This window comes from Mirounga angustirostris, unplaced genomic scaffold (genome assembly GCF_029215605.1).
Source record: "Mirounga angustirostris isolate CCGP_5_RB_7025 unplaced genomic scaffold, mMirAng1.0.hap1 SCAF_10, whole genome shotgun sequence".
Classification (NCBI taxonomy): Eukaryota; Metazoa; Chordata; class Mammalia; order Carnivora; family Phocidae; genus Mirounga; species Mirounga angustirostris.
Genome location: NW_026991718.1, coordinates 88,753,695 through 88,773,204, shown reverse-complemented (window position 1 = coordinate 88,773,204; position 19,510 = coordinate 88,753,695). Strand labels below are relative to the sequence as shown.

Genomic DNA, 19,510 nt, shown 5'->3' with positions numbered 1-19,510 from the left:
CTAATGCCCCAGCTTGAAGACAGTCACACAAACAGAAAATTCTTTCTTCCTCAGCCTTCCTTCCTACTCAAGCCTTCAACTGTTTAGACAAGACCCACCACATTGTGGAGGGCAATCTGCTTTACTCAGTCTACCAGTTCAAAAGCTAATCACATCCAGAAACACCCTCACAGGCACACGCAGAAATAATGTTTAACTAAATATCTGGGCCAATATCTGTGACCCAGTCAACACATAAAATTAACCATCACAACATATACACACAAGCACACACTCAAACAGACTTATACACAAATGCACATAAGCACATGCATACTCTCCTTTTGTGCACAATCAGAACAACACACTTATGTGCATTCCTACTCCAACATATGCAAAAACTGAAACAAAGGCAGGCTCGTGGATGCACACACATACGTATACACAGTGAATAAACGCAGACATACACATTTACACACATGCACAAATACACAGGCACAATTTTCCCCCAGACAACCCTGAAACGATGCTGCTGTAAAACAGCTCCTTCCTGCTGTGGCACTTTGTGATTTAACAGGGCCCCCTTGTGCTTTGCCTGAGGCACCAGGCTGGTGACCATCACCCACATTCACAAACAACAGGTCCGAGGCCCAGAGAAGATGTAGTAAACGGAGCAAGTCTTCCAACCACTTTGAGCTTCCCCCCGTGCTTCTGAAAGGGAGAATAACCCACAACACTACCAATAAGCAGTTGTGGTAACCTGGCACTTGAGCTGAGCAAAGACACCGATGCCATGACACCCGCCTCTCCTCTAGCCCGGTCCCTGCTGGGGGTGAACACTGAACAGGCACGTGTGGTCAGGGCACAGAGCCTGGCGAGGAGATGCCACCCTGGGGCCCTTGTGGCGTGGCCACTGACAATCAGAGGGTGAGTGTCCGGGACCAACACAGCAGGCCCAGCAGAACGTGGGGGCGCGTACAGCAGCCCCTACTTACTGAATGCTACCAGCTATGCACTGTACCAAACGTGCTTTGCTAATTTCAGTTCTCATGACAAATCTCTGAGTAGCCAGGAACCTGGGAGGTCCCAAGAGTTTACATGGCTTGTCCAAGTCACACAAACCCAGATCTCCCTACCTGAAAGCCGCTATGCCCCAGCAGGACCCATCTGGGTAAGGCTCAGGCGTCTCCTTCCTCCTGCCAGGGTAGTCCTGAAGTCTGCGGGGGGTGCCCCTGCAGCTAAGACCATACAATGTGCTTGAGCCTTTACACTGAGGAAGTCCCCAAACCCTCACCACAACCATCAGGGGGAAACTGAGGCACAGAGAGGCCGTCCCTCACCCAAGATCACCAGGTGTTAAAAGGTAGAGCCAAATTCAAACAAATTCAAGCCATGAGCTCCAGAGACCCCACTCTAACTGCTGGCCTGCGCATGTAGAGGGAAGCAAACCTCTGGGTCACTGTCTGTTCTGGAACATCTCTGTTTTTTCTTCACCTTTGCCAGTGTGGAGCCAAAGCTGGGAAGTGATCACTTAGCCAGCAAACACTGCTGTCTGCCAATTTCCAGGTGCAGAAATCACCCAGAGGGAGCATGTGTCCTGGCGATGTCCATTCTCTGAAATTGCAGTGTGCACCCGATTTTCCTGCCCACTTCCTAAGGGGAGATGCCCACTTACACAAACAGAGGACAGTCTCCTTCAGGGGGCCCACTCAGAACGCTGGAATCATGGGCCTGAGAAGCATGTCCTTTGGAGAAGGAAACCCAGATGATTCTGCTTTCGAAAATCCCTGCTGATTTTTTTTAAGATTTTATTTACTTATTTATTTACTTACTTATTTGAGAGAGAGTGAGCGAGACAGAGAGCACAAAAGGGGGGGAGGGGCAGAGGGAGAGGGAGAAACAGACTTCCGGCAGAGCAGGGAGCCCTATGCAAGCTCATCCCAGGATGGGGGATCATGACACCAGGCGAAGGCAGACTCTTTTTTGTTGTTGTTGTTCAGTTAGCCACTGTATAGTACATAATTAGTTTTTTTATGTAGTGTTCAATGATTCATTAGTTAAGTGTAAGACCCAATGCTCATCGCAGCAGGAAGGCAGACTCTTATCTGATTGAGCCACACAGGCGCCTCCCTGCTAATTTTTTTAATGCAATGTCTCTTCATGTATATTTCGAGGGTAGAAAATCGCAAAGGTTTTGTTACAGCTCTCATTTCTGCCTCCTCCCCTTGCAAATAATCGCTGTTTGGAAACTTTTATAAAGGAAGCGGTTGACTTTGTAGCCCATAAGTACACAGGTGGGGAGCTTCTGGTCAAAATGATTCAGCAAGAAACCATCACGGCCCCCCGCCCCCCCCACCTCCCCACCCGAGGCAAGCAGCCCCCACCCCCGCCCCGGGGGTGGTTTGCGGGGCGGGGCCCCCTCTCAGCTCCGGAGCACTGCCCTCAGCCCGGCCGGCTCCCGCAGCGCACGCTGCCCTCCGCGCAGGCAGCCATGCGGCCCGTCGGGGTGCTGCTCGCCTTCTGCTGCCTGGTTCCGTGCACTACCGGGGGCCCTTCGCGAGGTAAGAGCAGGGTCTCCCTGGGGCCGCTTCATTCCGGGGCTCCGGAGCTCTGACCGCTCCCCGAGGCGAGGTCCCCTGATAGCCCGTCGGCGGCGGGCGCGCCCTGAGCTTCCCGCCCGGGTCCCCAAGGCACACTGCTGGCTTGGCAGCCTGGGGGACCGCGCGGCGGCAGAGGCAGGCGACTCCCATCCCGGCTGCAGCGGCCTTTGCGGGGTTCGGGGGTAGGGGGTCTGGGGCCTGCCTGGGGGGCGAGAGAAGCGCCCTCTGTCGTCCGCCCCCTCCCTGTCCAGGGACTGAGAACTGTGGGCCCAAGGGAGGCTCCCCTGTGGCCCCTGCACGGGGACCAAGCTCCGGGATGCCCCGTGGTAGTTAAGCAGTTTCCATGTGATGCCTGCCCTTCCTGCCTGCCGCCTGCTGCCCTGTGACTTGGCCCCCGGGAGCCTAAGGATCAGACCCTTCCTGCCAGGCCAGCACTGGGGGAGAAGGGGAGGGAGGGTGCCGCTGCTGTCCAGAAACTAAGGCACAAGGATATTGGGTTACTTGCCCGTTACACAGCCAGTGAGCACCTGTCCCCGCCAGAGCACAGAGGAGCAGACCATGCCCTACCATCACTGGACTCACAGGCCATGGCTGCTGGGGGAGACTTAGAGGTGGGCCACTGCAAGCTTGGCTGGAGGCAGGGGAGGGGGCAGAGTGTGACATGGCAACCCCGTGGAGCTTCCCAGGAGAGATAACAGGTTGAGAAAGAAGGACTTTTGGGTTGCAACGGAACATAAAAGGGCTGAAGACACTGATGTGGCGATTTCCTAAGTCCTGAAGGGCTTAGGGAGGGAAGATGCCATGGGGCTCCGCATTTAGGTCAGTGCAGTTTAGTGTCTGGGCATGGGAAGGTCATGTGCCCAGAGGGCACCAGCATCAGGGGCCCTGCTGCCCCCCACTCCCTCCCAGGAAGGTACTGGAATCTGTTCTCAGGGGAGGGAAGGAAAAGGCTGTGGGAGCCATGGAGGCAGAGTCAGGGCTGGGCTGAGTTCCCGTCTCTGTTCAACCACCAGGGGTAGGGGGTCTGGGGCCTGCCTGGGGGGTGAGAGAAGCGCCCCTCCTCCTTTAACCCCTCAGCTGGTGGAGGGGTCCCCTGCCCTCACTTCTTGCCCCTGGACGGTCTCGGGTGGGGCTGCACATGGGGACCACAGGAATAGGACACCCTTCTTCCTCTCTCCCCCAACCCTCATTCTTAGCTCTCATGCTGAGGACACCCTTTTCCGGCCTCCTCTTGTCGGGATATCGCTGTCTTCCTGTGCCCCCCACTTAGTACCAATCCCAGGGGGACAAGTCAGGGGAAGAAGCTGCATGTTCAGAACAGAGACGCACACTCCTTCTCAAAACCTTAGTGAAGGGCCCCCTGGAAAGATGTGGAGCCTGCCGTCATAACTACCCTGGGATTTAATTACTGACACTCACTGTCAAATGTTTTGCCAAGTTCCTTCCGCTTGCCTCCCATTTCCTCATGGAACAGAGCAGGGACAGGAACAGGACTGCATGGGGAGTTCAGAGACAGGTGGCACTGGACGACCGTTCATGTCCTCACGGGCCACGCCCACATGAGAGCCACGCGCCCCTCCCCTGTCGGACCTGGTCTCTGCCCCTGCGTGCCAGCCGGCAAGTCCAGAGCCCACACTTACGTGCAGAGAGTGGGGTACCACAGACTCCCCAAACCTACTAGCTGTGGAACCTGCAGCCTCCCTAAGCCTGGGCTCATCAGCCAGGAGATGCGTAAAGAACTTGAGCACCCTTGGGCCTTGAAGAGGCCTGACTGCGGCGGCACATGGAAAGCATTCTCACTGGGCCCGGGGTGCTTGGCAGCCACCTGCCCACATACCTGCTCCGAGTCTCTGCCACGCCGGTAGCCTTCCCAGCCCACCCCACCACCCCTCCGAAGCAATCTCTTCTGGTGCTTCCTTCATTTGACAGATGAGGGCCCGAGCAAGGGCCTCAGAAAGAGGGGCTTGGAGGCGCCTCTGTCTGGCGGTTGAACAGAGACGGGAACTCAGCCCAGCCCCGACTCTGCCTCCATGGCTCCCACAGCCTTTTCCTTCCCTCCCCTGAGAACAGATTCCAGTGCCTTCCTGGGAGGGAGTGGGGGGCAGCAGGGCCCCTGATGCTGGTGCCCTCTGGGCACATGACTTCCCCATGCCCAGACACTAAACTGCACTGACCTAAATGCGGAGCCCCATGGCATCTTCCCTCCCTAAGCCTTCCAGGACTTAGGAAATTGCCACATCAGTGTCTTCAGCCCTTTTATGTTCTGTTGCAACCCAAAAGTCCTTTTTTCTCAACCTGTTATCTCTCCTGGGAAGCTCCACGGGGTTGCCATGTCACACTCTGCCCCCCTCCCCTGCCCCCAGCCAAGCTTGCAGTGGCCCATCTTCTCATTACAGGGCTTTACGATTAGTTGAACCTGGTTTAAATCCACCCTGCACTCCTCTGGGGCCTCAGTCTCTCCCCTGTAGAATGGGGACCCACATGCTGCCCGCAGAGTGGTAACAAGAAAGCAACAGCTCCAACTCTCTTGCTCCCCAGACTTTGGCTGCACAGCACACACCCCAGAACCCCCATCCCTGAGGACAGCCCAGACCCCCTTTAGTGGGGGAGGGACTGACCCCCCGGCCGGGGCCCCAGGCCACCCAGCCTGCACTGTCACCATCTGCTCAGCACCCACCTGGTGGCTTCCGTTCTTCCCTGAAGGAGAGCTCTTTGGAATGTTTATTCTCCATGAGAAGCCTTAGAATTCTCTTAAAGAATCCTAAAAATAGATTTGACTTTCAACCTTTTTTTTAATTAAAAATGGAGCTTTTATTGTTTGTTTAGACAACTGCATTGATGAAGCTTTACTGACTTGAAGCCTACATTTTAGGAAAACATGTAGTTAGATAAAAATAAACCAACTTCAGTATTTTTCCTAAACTTTTTGTAACATTACTGAAATTGCTTAGGAACTGACATCATGTGTTCCAAAAGGACAAGGCATCTGAGGTTCAGCCTCACCTACTTTCACTTCCTTTTTTTTTTTTTTTTTTGAGAGAAAGAGAGCGGGGTGGGGGGGTGGTGGAGGTGAGGGAGAGGAAGAGAATCTCAAGCAGAATCCCCCCTCAGCGCAGAGCCCAATTCAGGGCTCGATCTCATGACCCTGAGATCATGGCCTGAGCTGAAACCAAGAGTCAGATGTTTAACCAACTAAGCCACGCAGACGCCCCTCTTTCACTTCATTTTTCATTCTGTTCAATTCAAGTTAAATTGTATTTAATACATTTTATTTAAAAAACCATTAACACTGGTTACTAAGAGTGATTTCTAATTTGAGGTACTAAGAGTGATAACTAACTTTTTTTGTTATACTTCTCTGTATTTTTCAAATTTCCTACCCAAAATAGGTAGGCTTATAACCAGAAAAAGCATTAAATGTAATTTATGCAAAGCAAAGAATAGAAGCCATTATCGATCCACAGTGGGGAAGGGGGGACCCTCTCCTCTCCGACGGCAGGAGTACATTGAGCTTCGGTGCCTTCCTCTTCCTCTGCCGGCTAGACTACAGTGAGGAGCAGAAATCAAGCTGGCAGTTGTTTGCCCCACTGGTTTTTGGTTTAAACTACAAAGCACCCTTGACTTCGTGTGGCACACAGGTGCTGGGGGGGGCGGCCCTCGGCCCGGCCCCGCCCCCTCATGTTAGGGTGTCTGTGTGCAGAGCCCACGAGGCCCCCCAGCACCACCACCTGAGTCACAGCCACGTGGGGAGCTTGGGGAAATGCGGGTTCCAGGGCCGACCCAGCCCCACCAGCCCAGCTGCTGGCACTCCAGGAACGCAAGCGGCTTCCCTTATTTCCATCTTTGGAGACTTTAAGCAAAGACCATCCTAGGAGGGCTGGATTCTTACAAAGGAGAATCCCAGTGCGGGTCGGGGACAGAGCTCGGAGGGAAACTCGGACCGGCAGATGGCCATAATCCTGTGCTGGGAAGGGTCCCAGCGGTATGCTGCTTTCATCGGAGCCAGGGAGCCAGGTCCGTGGGCCTGCTAAAGCTTAGGGGGCTTAGTCTTGACGCTTCAGCGTTGCGCCCAAGGAACCAGCTGGGGGAGACCCATTTGCCAGGTGGGCCCCTGCTTGGTCAGGCAGTGCTGGCCCTCCCCAGACTGCAAGATGCTGCCCCCGCCCCGCCCCAGGGTCACAGAACGCACAGAGACTCACGCCTTCTCTGTCCACTCTCAGGGCTCCTTCCGCTGCACCACACACAGGGGAGGGGAGACCACCCAGCCAGATGCCCCCCAACCCCGCCCTAGGTCTCGCATTCGGCAGGGGTCTCACGTACACAAGAGGCCATAGCAGACGCGCAGCACCCAAGGCACCAACCTGCCAGGCAGTTCCCAGCCTAGCCAGCCCACTGGCCCTATCTAACCCGACCCCCCGTACAAGGTAGTGGGTATTTCCCTCAGCCCCCTTCTGTCAGTCTCCATGCATGGGGGACTCCTTGTCCCCAGTGGGACATCCCAGTGCAGCTTCTATTAAAGCTCCCATGCTCTGTTGAATTCATACTGCCAGCTTCCTCCCCTAAAGTTGTGATTTCTTCACGGGGGAACCAGATGGTATCTTGCTCCCCACAAAGCCTGCGTGCCTTGTCGCCGTTATCTTCTACCACCCAAATATACTTGGGTGTCTCGGGTCTGAGCTGGAGTTTGTCGCTCAGGAGCAGACGGGCTGGGGTGGGGTGGGCACAGGTCAGCACCCATCTTCCCACCTTTCATGTGCTCAGCCCGGAAGCTTGGTTACCACTGCCGCTACCCACACACCCCGAGTCTCCACTTCCTGCTGCCTCGGCACCTCTGCCTCGTGCCAAACTCAGTCTCCCCAGACTGAACAGAGATGCCTGCGCCACAGGTGCTCCCCGAGGTCATGGCAGAGGGAAGCGAGTGAAGTCTCAGGGCAGTGCAGTCCCCTGGGGTCCTCTGCAAGGACACGGTGTCCCTATCGGCACCCACCGCCACGACCACGTGGGGCTACTGAGCACCTGAAACGGGGCCATGACACTGAGGAGCTGAACTTCACACTCTGTTTAATTTAGTTAATGAACTAAAACAGCTCAGCTCTGAATCGTCTTTAGCAGGCTAACATTTCAGGAAAATCTGGGAGAACGTTTTCCTAAAGAGAAGCAGTTTACAAATCTAAAAACCCTCTTCCCCTTCTCCCTCCCAGTTTAGATTTTTCCCCCAAAACTTTTTATTTTTTTAAGACTTTATTTATTTGAGAGAGAGAGACAGAGCACAAGCAGGGGAGGGGCAGAGGGAGCGAGAGAAGCAGACTCCCCACTGAGTGGGGAGCCCAATGCGGGACTCAGTCCCAGGACCCTGAGATCATGACCTGAGCTGAAGTCAGACACGTAACTGAGCCACCCAGGCACCCCAACTTTTTATTTTTAGACATCAGTTGTCCACTGTAGAAATGGACAGAAACCTAAATTCATCATGAGCCACCAACCAGGAAAGGCCACCATTCACTTGTTACCATACGGAGCCTGTGGGGCTTTTTATGTTCCTTTTTTCTTTATAATAAAATCCAAAGTTTGTGACCCAAATGAGCACACAGCTGTGCCGGGCCCGGCCTTGCCTCTCAACCCTTCCCCACATGCCCTCCTTGCTTCAGCCACGCTGGGGCCCTGAGCCATCAGACACTCTGCCCTCTGGCCCCCTCACTTGCTCTCGGCCCCTCCATCTAGATTTGTGCAGATGGCACAGCCTGGTGTTGCATCTGCTGTGGACAGACCCCCGCACAGCTCCTGCCTTGCTTCACCTGCTGCTCTGATGTTTGTCTTGCCTGTTTATTGACGGGACGTGAGCTGCAGTGAACATAAGCTTCTGTACCCCCAGAGCCTGCAGGATGAGGAGGGCTCCAGAGGGGCTATTGAGCTAGCCGGACGAAGGAATGAAGTCCAGTCCTTCTTCAGCGAGGGTCCTTGGGGTGTGGCCAGGCTCTGCTTCTGTGGCGCCTGGGAGCAGAGGACGCGGAGAGGAGAGGAGCAGCATGAGGGTCCCTGGTTCTGTCAGACACTGGGGGACCCAAGTGCCGGGGGAGAAGCCCCTCCTGTTGCTTACCCCATCTTTAATCCAAATATGGGCCTCCTCGGAATAGGAAGAGCATGGAAGGATGAAAGAAAGCCAGTCGTCCCTGCCTCCGCCACGTGCCAGCTCTGCGGGCCTGACCCCTGTCTTCGGACTTGTACCCAGAAGGGCATGGCAGGAGGCAGCACATGAGGGGCATCAGGTGCAGACGGGCCAACCCAGGGCCTGGAAGCTGGGTGGATTCTGACAAGAATCACTGAGAGAGAGGACAGCAGCTGCATCCGAGCAAGTGAGAAGGCAGGACACGCCTTTGGGCACTTCTCCGTGGTCTACTTGTTGGGGACACACTGAGGGGCAGGGTCCAGATGGCAGTGGCTTCCAAGGCCAACTGAGGCACCTTCTTCTAACCTCTGGGACTGCATCCTATCCAGAGGCTCCGCCCCCAGAAGACGCGGTCGGGTTTTCTTTAACACATGCTAGAAACCACCCTGGGTTCCGAGAAAGCCTGTGCGGGCAGGCGCCGCGGGCCAGGACTACCTTCCATTCCTCACGGTACCACCCACCGCGCCTGGTCCTCAGCTCTGAGGAGGGAGCAACCGCGAGAAGCACAACAAATGCTCTGTGGGGTGTGGGGTGGCTGGCTGAGGGGGTAGGTAGACGGCCAGGGGCCACACTGGGCGCAGACAGCAGAACCAAGGTGTGAGGTGCAACACTGGGCCCAAGGACCCTGCTCACAGCAATGTTCTTGTCTGGTTCTGTGCTTCTCTGTTTCAGATTTTTGTTCCCAGATCCTTAACCCAGATGTGAAGCCAGGATTTCCCAAAACAATAAACCCCCACGACCCAGGAGTCCTCCAAGCAGCCAGACACAGCGTTGAAAGGTTCAACAACTGTACAAATGACATCTTCTTGTTCAAGGAGTCCCACATCAGCAAAGCCCTGGTCCAGGTGAGGGTTGGGGACACCCCTACGCGGCCAGGCTGCAGTGGCTTCTGCCTTACCAGGGGCTGGCCGGCTAGTGCCCGTCCATGTAGAGTGTGGCCCCCGGCCAGGAGGCTGACAGCAGCGCCACAGGCAGCCCACGAGCAGCCACGGCCAGAGGCACCAGGGCACAGCAAGAAGGCCCTGCGCCACCTCCCGTGAAGGCAAGCTCCTCCTGGGGGGCCCACAGCATATCTGCAGCGGAACCCAGGAGGGCAGGGGTGGAACAGGCCACTGCAGCCGAGCATGAAGGCCGTCGCCGGGAGAAGCAGAAGGCCGGCCTGCAGGAACCACTATACTGCCCGTCAGAGCCCCCACCCTGCCTCGCCCCACCCCGCCCCTCGCCCGCACCGCAGCCCCAAGGGACCTCTTGCCGTTCTCCATCTGGGCCATGTCACTCGGAGAGCTTTGCCCAAACCACTGCCCCTTCCCCACACACAAACCCCAGGGAAAGATGGTGAGGTGGTCCCACTCGGACACTAACAGTTTTTACGCATACTGGTAATGGTTACCCCTGTGTCATAGGATTGTTGGAAATTCTTATAATCCTTATTCTTTTTGAAAATTGCGAACTTTTTTAAGAGCAGGATATTTTTATGATTAGAAAGCATGTGGCAGAAAGGCAAGCTAGTGTGGGGTGGGCTTTAAAAGCCTACTTCCCATGGAAATAGCCCAAGTGTCATCTCTCTGGGGACTCCACCCCAGGGGCCGTGGGGTCTTCCCAAGCCAGGCTTTCGCCTCCTGCGGAACACGGCAAGTTCCTGATGCTCCTGCCAGTGCTCGAGGGCCTGTGGGAGGGGACAGATGACGCTGGGGATGACTTTACTTCACGTGGTACTTGGCGGGGCTGAGGCTTCATTGAGAGACCACAAGTGAGGAGGAACTGGTTGCTGCCGCATTCGTGCGGAAAAGGGTCTATTTTGAAACGGGGGGGGGGGGGGGAAGCAACCACTGTTGGCATGCAGGGCGGGTCGGCACAGCCCGCAGGTGGGTGTTGGGCATGGAGGTGAGGCGCAGAGTTCTGGGCAGTAAGGAAATGTCCTCCGACAGACCCAGAGCCCCAGTCTCACCTGGGGACCGAGAACTGGCACCATGAGCAGGAATGACATGAGTGGGTAAGAAAGGGAGAGGCCTGGGTGCAAGCGGCAGCTTCCCCCCCCCCTCCCCCGCCACACCGGAGTTCTCTGATGGGTACCAGACACTCAGCCCCTTTCCGGGAGCGAATCTGGGCATCCTTCCCCCTGGTCTCCATGCCGCCTCCTGCTGGTGAAGGAGCAGCCACCCTTCTGTCCTGGACCGAGTAACACCGACCCAGCCCTTCTTCCCCGTAGATCGTGAAGGGCCTGAAGTACATGCTGCACATGAAGATTGGCAGAACTTCTTGCAAGAAGACCCAGCACCCTATTCTAGACAACTGTGACTTCCAGACCAACCATACCTTAAAAAGGGTAAAAACAAAGGGGTCTCACCTCCTCACACCTACTCACTGCCGTCCCAGCCCTCGCGCACTCCCCAGGGCTTTGGGAACCCATCCCCTTCATCACCTCTCTGCCTGCAAGTTTCCAACTCTCACTCCCAGCATCCGTGCAGTACCCACAGACCTGGGAGAACACAGAGGGAGGACTCGCAAGAGAGCACCTCAAACCACCCCCGAGGGGCACAGCTCCAGGAAATAAACACCCTGGGCTTGGGGCAGGGGAGGTTAGAGCAAAAGGAGCTTTCAAACAGTTCAGAAATCATATACACACATACACATGCAGGAGAGAGCAAATGTGACAACATCTAATTAATTTGCAAAAAAAAATGAAAAGATTTTTTTTTCTTGAATCTCTCAACTTCTCTGTAGATGTGAAATTTTTCAAAATAAAAACTTGGGGCAGGGGAGAAACGTCCAAAGGAAGATGCGCACGCACTGCCCACCGCTGCAGGGAACCTAACCCCTGCAGAGCGTGTCGGGAGCGCAGCCTCTGCAACAGGGGAGGGAGGGGGTCTCAGTGTGCCCTTCTTTGTTTCAGACTTTCAGTTGCTACACGGAAGTTTGGGTCATCCCCTGGCTCCAGAGGTTCAAGGTGCCCGTTCTCCGCTGTCGCTGACCTCCGCCTCTCAGCAACACTGCACTCCTGCTCTTTACTGCATGCGGTCACAGCCCCGCCCTGGCTGTCACAGGCCCTGGGACCTTCCGACGCAGTGGCTCACCAGTGAGCCGAAACGGAAGTGCCCGTGGGCTCATCACAGAGTAGCCAGGGTGGAAGAATGATACTGCCCGTGGTTAGAGTATGTATTTCGCATTTTCTTCTAACCTAACTAATTTTACCGATGCTCTGATGGTAATTATTCAGGTTCTGGACCTCTGAGCGAGCCCCCTCCGTCCCCTCCCACCTGATTACCTGGTGGTCCCACATCCAGCAGTGAAAGCCCAGAGATCCGTCCCTTTGGCCAAATAAATAATGGTTACAGCCCTGGGCAGGGGGACAAGTCAGCTACTGTGCATCTTGACCTTTTGTGCATGAATAAAACTATGAATAAATATGAATAAAGAACTGGCCATCTCAAAGCAACACCTGTTGCTTTACCTGTTAAAGGGACAGTCAGGAAGGTGAGGTGAACGTTGTGAGAGGTCCCTCTCACTGAGTGGTCTGATGAGTCTAGTGACTTCCATAAAGCCCCTTGGAGGCTTCTCTGGCCTTTCACTGCCAGCTAAACTATACTGAAGACCAGAGGAGCTGGAAACAGGCCAGCCTGTGTCCACATCATGAACTGGCAGGGCAGACAGCACCCCACTTTGGAGGGCGCTCACCCTCCAGCTGGGCTTTCTTCTGACCAGGAGTCATACACCCAAGTTCTTGGTGGACTCGATAATTCATAGGAAACAAAATCTGCATTAAAAACGTATGACAATTTGGTACGCAGTTGTAAACTTGATCACTATGTACAACCAAAATGAATTACCCTTTGGCTTCCTTCAGTGAGGGGAGAGCTTTAATTTCCAAATCCTCATTCATTTTTGCTGGCTCGCCTCCTTCTGGTCATTTAATTCAGGGACAGTGGTGGCAACTATGCCACAAGATAATTTATTTGATGATTCTAAAGGCCACGTTTTCATCAAGCGTGATTCTGAAGGCCACCCTTTTCATCAAGCCTTACAGTGCTTGGCCACGGACATGCCCAGGAGCTTGCAGACAGAGATGGGCATCACTCAGAGAAGACAGGCCCCCGGCCGCCCTGCTCCAGTAGGCCTGGCTTGAAATGCAGAGCCCTCGCTTTGGATTTCCTCCTCTCCAGGCCTCTTCAAACTATAGATTAGTAAAAAATACACTGTTGCCTTTAAAAAAAATATGGACTTGGGGCACCTGGGTGGCTCAGTCGTTTCAGCCTGACTCTTGATTTCAGCTCAGGTCATGATCTCAGGGTCATGAGATGGAGCCCCAGGTAGGACTCCAAGCTCAGCAGGGAGTCTGCTTGAGATTCGATCTCTCCCTCTCCCTCTGCTCCTCCTCCCCTGCTCTCTTTCTAAAATAAATAAATCTAAAAAATATGGACTTGATAATTCACAGGAAACAAAATCTGCATTAAAAACGTATGACAATTTGGTACGCAGTTGTAAACTTGATCACTGTGTACAACCAAAATGAATTACCCTTTGGTTTCCTTCAGTGAGGGGAGAGCTTTAATTTCTAAATCCTCACTCATTTTTGCTGGCTCGCCTCCTTCTGGTCATTTAATTCAGGGACAGTGATGGCAACTATGCCACAAGACAATTTATTTGATGATTCTGAAGGCCACCCTTTCATCAAGATAAATGAGTCCACCCAGCGTTGTTGACCCCATATATAAACAAGGTGGCAGTAACACCAGGAGTCAGAGCTTCAGACTCAGATGGGCCTCGGGACACAGCTGAACGGGCAGGATGTTGCAGCAAATAAAGGTAGGAACCCATGCGAACTCCCAGTTGGTCCTCATGAACATTTAAATACGGCCCAGAGCACATGAAGGCCAGGCCTCTCCTGAAAATTATTACTTAGGCTTCCAGGCCTGTGGGCCCACCTGGCGTCACCTGGCCTCACGGTCAGAAATGAGAATGCACACACAGGTGTGGGGGAGAGCAGCCTCACAGTACCTCTGCTCCGAGCTGAGCTGCATTTGAACCCCCTTCTGCCTAGCCAGGAGCCAGGGCTGACCTTCCCTCTGGGGACAGAGGAGGAGGCCTCAAATCTGAATCTCAAAACTCTCAGGTTTCAACACTAACCTATGCCCACAATTTTCAAAACATCATTTGGGGCCAGGTATTTAAAATCTCTTCCTATAAAGTAAACAGAAGTCTTAGAACTAAGACAAACCAGCTCCTGCAGAAGCCAGTTGACTGTGGGTCCCCCAATCTCAGGCTTCTGCAAACCTTCTCTACATGGGGACCTTCGGGCCTGAACTCTAGGCGACCTGAACTCTCTAATACGTCAGCTGTTTTATTATCCCCAATCTGCTTTATGTACTATACCTCACAGAAGACAATGCTTGACTTTAAATAACTCTTACACCAGCCACAGTGGCACCAGAAGGAAAGGGCCTGAGCCAGTGAGCCAGCGTGAGGCTACTCTGATTTCTGGAAGCCAACAGCTCATGTGCCTTTGTCCTCCACAGAGACACATCTGCCAACCACACTACTGCAGACGTCTGGCTACAGCTGCCTGTAGAGCAGGTCCTGTGGGCATGCTGCTTGTTCTAGCAACCTAACTCTGCCCCTCACCCCCACCCCATGAAAGACTTCGCTCTAGACCGAGCACAGCAAAGCCCGACCTGGGAGGGGACTGGCCAGAGAGCCATTTGGTAGGATTCAAACAGATGAAACAAAACACCCACATGGAGTTGGTGTGACTTACCATAGGTGGTGGACATCAACCAGCGATGACCTGAAGTCTCGTACTGCCGCCATTTTTTTTTTAAGATTTTATTTATTTATTTGACAAAGATAGAGAACACAAGTAGGCAGGGCAGCAGGCAGAGGGAGAGGGAGAAGCAGGCTCCCCACTGAGGAAGGAGCCAGATGCGGGGCTCGATCCCAGGACACTGGGATCATGACCTGAGCCGAAGGCAGACACTTAACTGACTGAGCCACCCAGGCGCCCCTTGCCAACCCAATTTTACCTGCGTTTTTAGACTTAGAGCTTTACTCTGCCTCGGAGAGAATGACTCTGACACAGAGGGAAGCTGTGACATCATCTAATGTTATTCTCACTGAGAAAATGTAAAGTTAAGTACCCAGGATTCTAAGACATATCAGAATTAGGACCGAAGAGAAAAAATACTTACTGTTCAAGGTCTCAAAACCTGAGCAAAACCAGTCAAAATTCTGACAGTCTTGCCCTGAGTGTTCTAGAGCTTTTTCCCTGGCCATGCCCCACACCTCTTCACTAGCTATACACAGACTCTCAGGGATTCAGCTCTACTGGCCCTGCTCCAGGTGTCCGCCCAGCCCAGCCCCTTTAGGGTACAGGTGGGCCCTGGCAGTGATGAGTGCCCCACCACTGTCATGGGGACCACCTGTGAAACTTGAAACCATGATGATACCAGGCCATTCCGAAAGACTGGGAAGCCCAGAGGACTCTGATGTGCAGCCTAGGTCCAGCTCCTGGGCTGGGCGGTGACCACCACAGAGCCAGGTCCTGGGAACACCACCCTGCCTCACCTCCCAGCTTCCCCAGCAGATTCTAAAGTCAAACCACGGGTCCTGACTCAGCGGTGTGCTGGCATGGTGTGCCAGTGAGTCTGGGCAAGTCCTCTCCACCCGCCCCCGCAAGCCTGAGTTCCCCCCGTAAAATGACTATATCTCCTTCCATCAGTAAAACGTCAGTGTTCATGAAAACACTTTCTAAACTACAGACCACCCTGCAAATGCATGTTGATGATAAAAATCTCAAAACAGGGCTTCTGTCCTATGAAAGGCAGTACCTGAGTCCCAGCGGAGTTTTTGTAATAGATAATAAGGAAGCACACAATGAATGAATCGCTTGATTTAATTTTAAGAGCATGTTAGTAATTCACATTAGAGTAAATCTGCTTTATGTTTACCACAGAAGCATACCACGTATTTAAACCTAATAAGGCTATATCTTGCACCTCACCATGGCAAATTACCAGATAAAACACAGGAAGTGACACGTTGAGACAGAAAATCAACATCTAAGTCAAAATCAAGACTCCTTTGCTGAAAACTGTGAAAAGCAATTTACCGGCTTCTTTGCATTGGTAAAAAGCAAGCACTAAAAAGTAAAGCCCTCTGTTCTCAATCAAGAAGTCAACTTCTATGCGCTCCACACATCTAAATTGTTTTTTATGGCAGAATGTACTCCCGTACAGCTGATATATGGGGTGAACCACCATCTATTAAAAAGCATTTAGAATCTATACTCAATTTTCTTTCCCTAAAGTAACATAAGTAACATTGAGTCATTCACCTAATACATTCTGGCTCACACCAACTGGACTGAAGCCAGTCTCTGACTCTGTCCTACTGCTGCACATGAAGGCATCCCTGAGCACGCAACACAACAGATGAGCCAACCTCCAGATCCTGACTCTTTCCCCTAAAGCGAGGCCAGGCCAGCGCGGGGGAGGGGGCCACGGTTGGGAAAGGGAGCAAAGGGCTCGTCGCCAACCAGTGCGACACAACACAAACGGTTCATGTTTTACCACAGCTGTCGTTGCCTATTTAAAATCTTTCCTTGTCAAGTTACTGAAAACGATTCCAGAGACGCAAGGTCTTCTGTACTCTCACGAACAGCCAGGACGGAGAGGAACAGGTATCAACCCCATTCTGCAGGCTGGGGACAAGAGCGACTTGCCCAAGGATGAAGCACTGCCGGGAGGTGGTAGCCGGAGGCGGCCGCCCTGGGAGGGGTGCGGAGCGAGCCAGATGGACTGCCGGTCCCTAAACAAGGTCCTGGCCAAAAGGATCCTCCTCTCAGCCCACGATGGAATCAAACTCCAGTCACCGTTAACCTAATTCTATCAGAGAAGAAATCCCAGGCAACACCATCAGAAAAGGTTAATGAGCAGAAAGTCAATTTAATTATCATTACTACATGGGTCCCTCTGACAAAATTAGGACCAGTGTGTACACACTTGTCGGGATATACAGCAATTTCGGGCTTGTGACACCCTAGCAAATGATATTAACATATGCACTCTTCGTCTGCTAGTCTAGAGGTAAGGAACAAAAGGGTGTCAACAGGACTCCCCTAGATTCTGCCCTGTAGTACCCAGCTGCTGGATCATTCCATCGATGCAGTCTGTTCACAGAGAGAAGCCCCGCAGGTCCTCTCTGAGCTGCTGGGATCAACATGCTTCTGTGCACTTTCTCAGGTCCTTGCCTTTAAATGGTTGATGAGGACTCAGGAGTCTTGAAAAGCCTCTGGTTCAGAGTGGGGCTGAACTGGCGTAGGCTGGGGGGTGTGAGCTATGGAAGGGACCGCACAGGATCCAGGGCCCATGGCCCACACAGCTCTGGAGAATACAGCTCTACCATTTACACAGCTCCACTCACTGGCCTCAACATACTTTTGCACTGAGCTCCCCTTGCCCCTCCTGTGCCCCACCCCCAGAGACCGGTATTACCACATTTTATAGTAAAGATACTGAGGCTGGCAAGACAGCCAGTAGCAAAAACAAGATCCCTGGACATCTCATCTACTGCTCTATCCACCAAACCCTGAGGCCTATTATAAGTGTATGAAGACTCCTAAGTCCTAGAGAATAGAATCACTGTACTTAGAAAGGTTTTTTAAGAGAAAATGGTATAACATGGACTTATCTTCCCTGTGGCATGTTATGCTTCCCTCTAGATGTCAAATCCAGGTGAGGGGTATCCCACAGGGCCCCAGACATTCACAGGGTCTCACTGTCCACTTCCAATGTCCATGTCCAAGGACCGGCAGGCGCAGGTGAAAAAGGCTGTGTGCACGGAATCTCCTGGACCAGCAGTGGTGCCCAGTGTGAGGACTCCTGGCACAGCCACGGTCAAGGCTGCTGAACAGACTGGAGGCTGAGTCTGCAGAGGAAGGGGGCCCTGAAGGAGCCCAGGTACAGGTGCCCGTCGTGCTCATGCACTTCGCTGATGTAGGAGGCCACCTGCCCATCAGGATCGTGCAAGCTTCTCCGGAAGGCTCCGCTGTCGCTGAGTTCTAGAACGAGGCTGTACCGTGGTACAAACTTCATCACAGTCTCCTGACTAAACAGCTGGGAGGGAAGCACAGTGTGAGCAGAGGTTAGCTTCTGACCAAGATAGTGGTGTGAGCAGATCCAGCCTGCTAAAAACAAGACCACGGGCCCAAAATGGGAGTCAATTATGCTCAGCTCCAAGTCACCAAACTGAGACCTAACTTACTTACAATTTGGGTTCTCCCAGAAATGGAATCTTAAGCCAGTCGATCAGGAATCACCTGATCAGCACTAATGAGGTAATTTGCCTGCCATCCCCTAAAGGAAAGTAGCCTGGTGATAACCAACCCGGTTTTTTGTCCAGTGTAACCACCTTGTTCCCGCTCCCTCCTGCCTATAAAAATTTTTCATTTTGTACTGCTCCTCCAAGCTCATTTGTATCTGCTGGATTGGATGGTGTCTGACTCATGAGCCACTGAACGAAGCCAATAAGCTCTTTGACATTTATTCAGATGAATGTTGTTTTTCACAGATGCCATATCCCCTCCCCATCTTGTAAGGGCCCAGCTCTTCCAATGACAGGGAAGCTGCATAGAGCAGAGGCAGATTAAACCAGCTCCCTGCCCCTGGCATAGGGCCTGCCACCTCGCAGGCCTCCCCCACTTCTGCCCCTGGGCAGAGCAGGCCAAGGAGCCTCCTGTCACCTGCATCCAGGCAAGGCCAGCCTGGCACAAGGATGGCAGCCTTCCAACAGTCCTCGCCACAGTACCCACCAGACCCAATGCAGGCGCCACTCTGAATGAGCTAGCTGAACCAAGAGAAGGGTTCATGGCTCCTCACACCTGAGGAAGACAAGATACTGAAGCCAAGCCCACACTGACATGGACCCCAGGACACCAGGTTAAAACCAGCACAGCCTAACCAGAATAAACGCCAAGCCCTCAGACTAGGTTTAAAATATTTCAGATGTGCAAGGTGCAAATGATGGAGATTTGAGAGCACTTCATGTTAGAGGAAAGACCTGGACTGGTTAAATGAACTTGTCCCTGCCCCCTAGGGCCCTGGCAGCTCTGTTTGAGGCCAGTGTAGAGATAACCTCCATGCTGAGCAAGGCACCCTTTAGGAGCCCTGTGGCTCAGCCAGGTCAGGGGCCACACAGGGCAACTGAAGGGTTTTAAGCAGAGAAACCAGAGAATGAGATATGCAATTTCTGGCAGAGCAGGACACCAGGGAGGAAATGATGACAGTATGCTACTGCATAAAACCAGTGAGTGAAAATAGGCAGATGTCTACCTTTTCACGTAAGGGGAAACAGCCAAACAACTGTAAATGTCCAATGAATAATGTCTCCTAGTCACTGGAAGGGTCCAAGCAGCCATACAAGTTGACTGTGTTCTAGAAAGTTGTATGGCAAAGTTGATTAAAACTTAAAATACTTCATAAGCCTTCCCACGGCCTATGAAATGCCACCTCACCTCAGTGCCAGGTCCCCCCTTCTCTGCTCTCTCCGTCTTATCCCTAAGGCCTCTCACCCCCTCTGCTGGGTTTAAGTTGCTTTCCCAGAAAGCTCTCAAATCTCCCCCCCAATTTCCAACCCCCAGTGCTGACCCTTCTCCACCCAGACTTTCTAACAGTTCTTCAAACTTGACAGACACCCTGGCTAAGGAGACAGGGCCGTGGACACCAGCTGCTGATCCTGAGACCCCTGCCCTCATGCCTAATCCCTTCTCTCCAGA

General features: G+C 53.1%; 2 protein-coding genes across 4 annotated transcripts in view; one reads left to right on the top strand and one right to left on the bottom strand.

Moving 5' to 3' along the window:
• The first annotated feature begins 2,440 nt into the window (after positions 1-2,440).
• Positions 2,441-13,185, top strand: CST7 (cystatin F). Its single transcript, XM_045885342.3, has 4 exons — positions 2,441-2,540; positions 9,418-9,590; positions 10,955-11,071; positions 11,639-13,185. The coding sequence occupies exons 1-4, from the start codon at positions 2,471-2,473 to the stop codon at positions 11,714-11,716; spliced, it is 438 nt and encodes a 145-aa protein (XP_045741298.1). The 5' UTR covers positions 2,441-2,470; the 3' UTR covers positions 11,717-13,185.
• A 3,472-nt stretch (positions 13,186-16,657) lies between these two features.
• The window catches only part of APMAP (adipocyte plasma membrane associated protein), a 33,741-nt gene continuing 30,888 nt past the window's right edge, over positions 16,658-19,510 (bottom strand). For 2 of the 3 annotated variants that reach the window (XM_045885340.3, XM_045885341.3), the window contains one exon: positions 16,658-17,852. In XM_045885340.3, coding sequence (XP_045741296.1) covers positions 17,634-17,852 — 219 coding nt within the window. In that variant the 3' untranslated portion in view covers positions 16,658-17,633. The remainder of the gene's footprint in view (positions 17,853-19,510) is intronic. The other variant, XR_010405759.1, reaches the window with a different exon arrangement.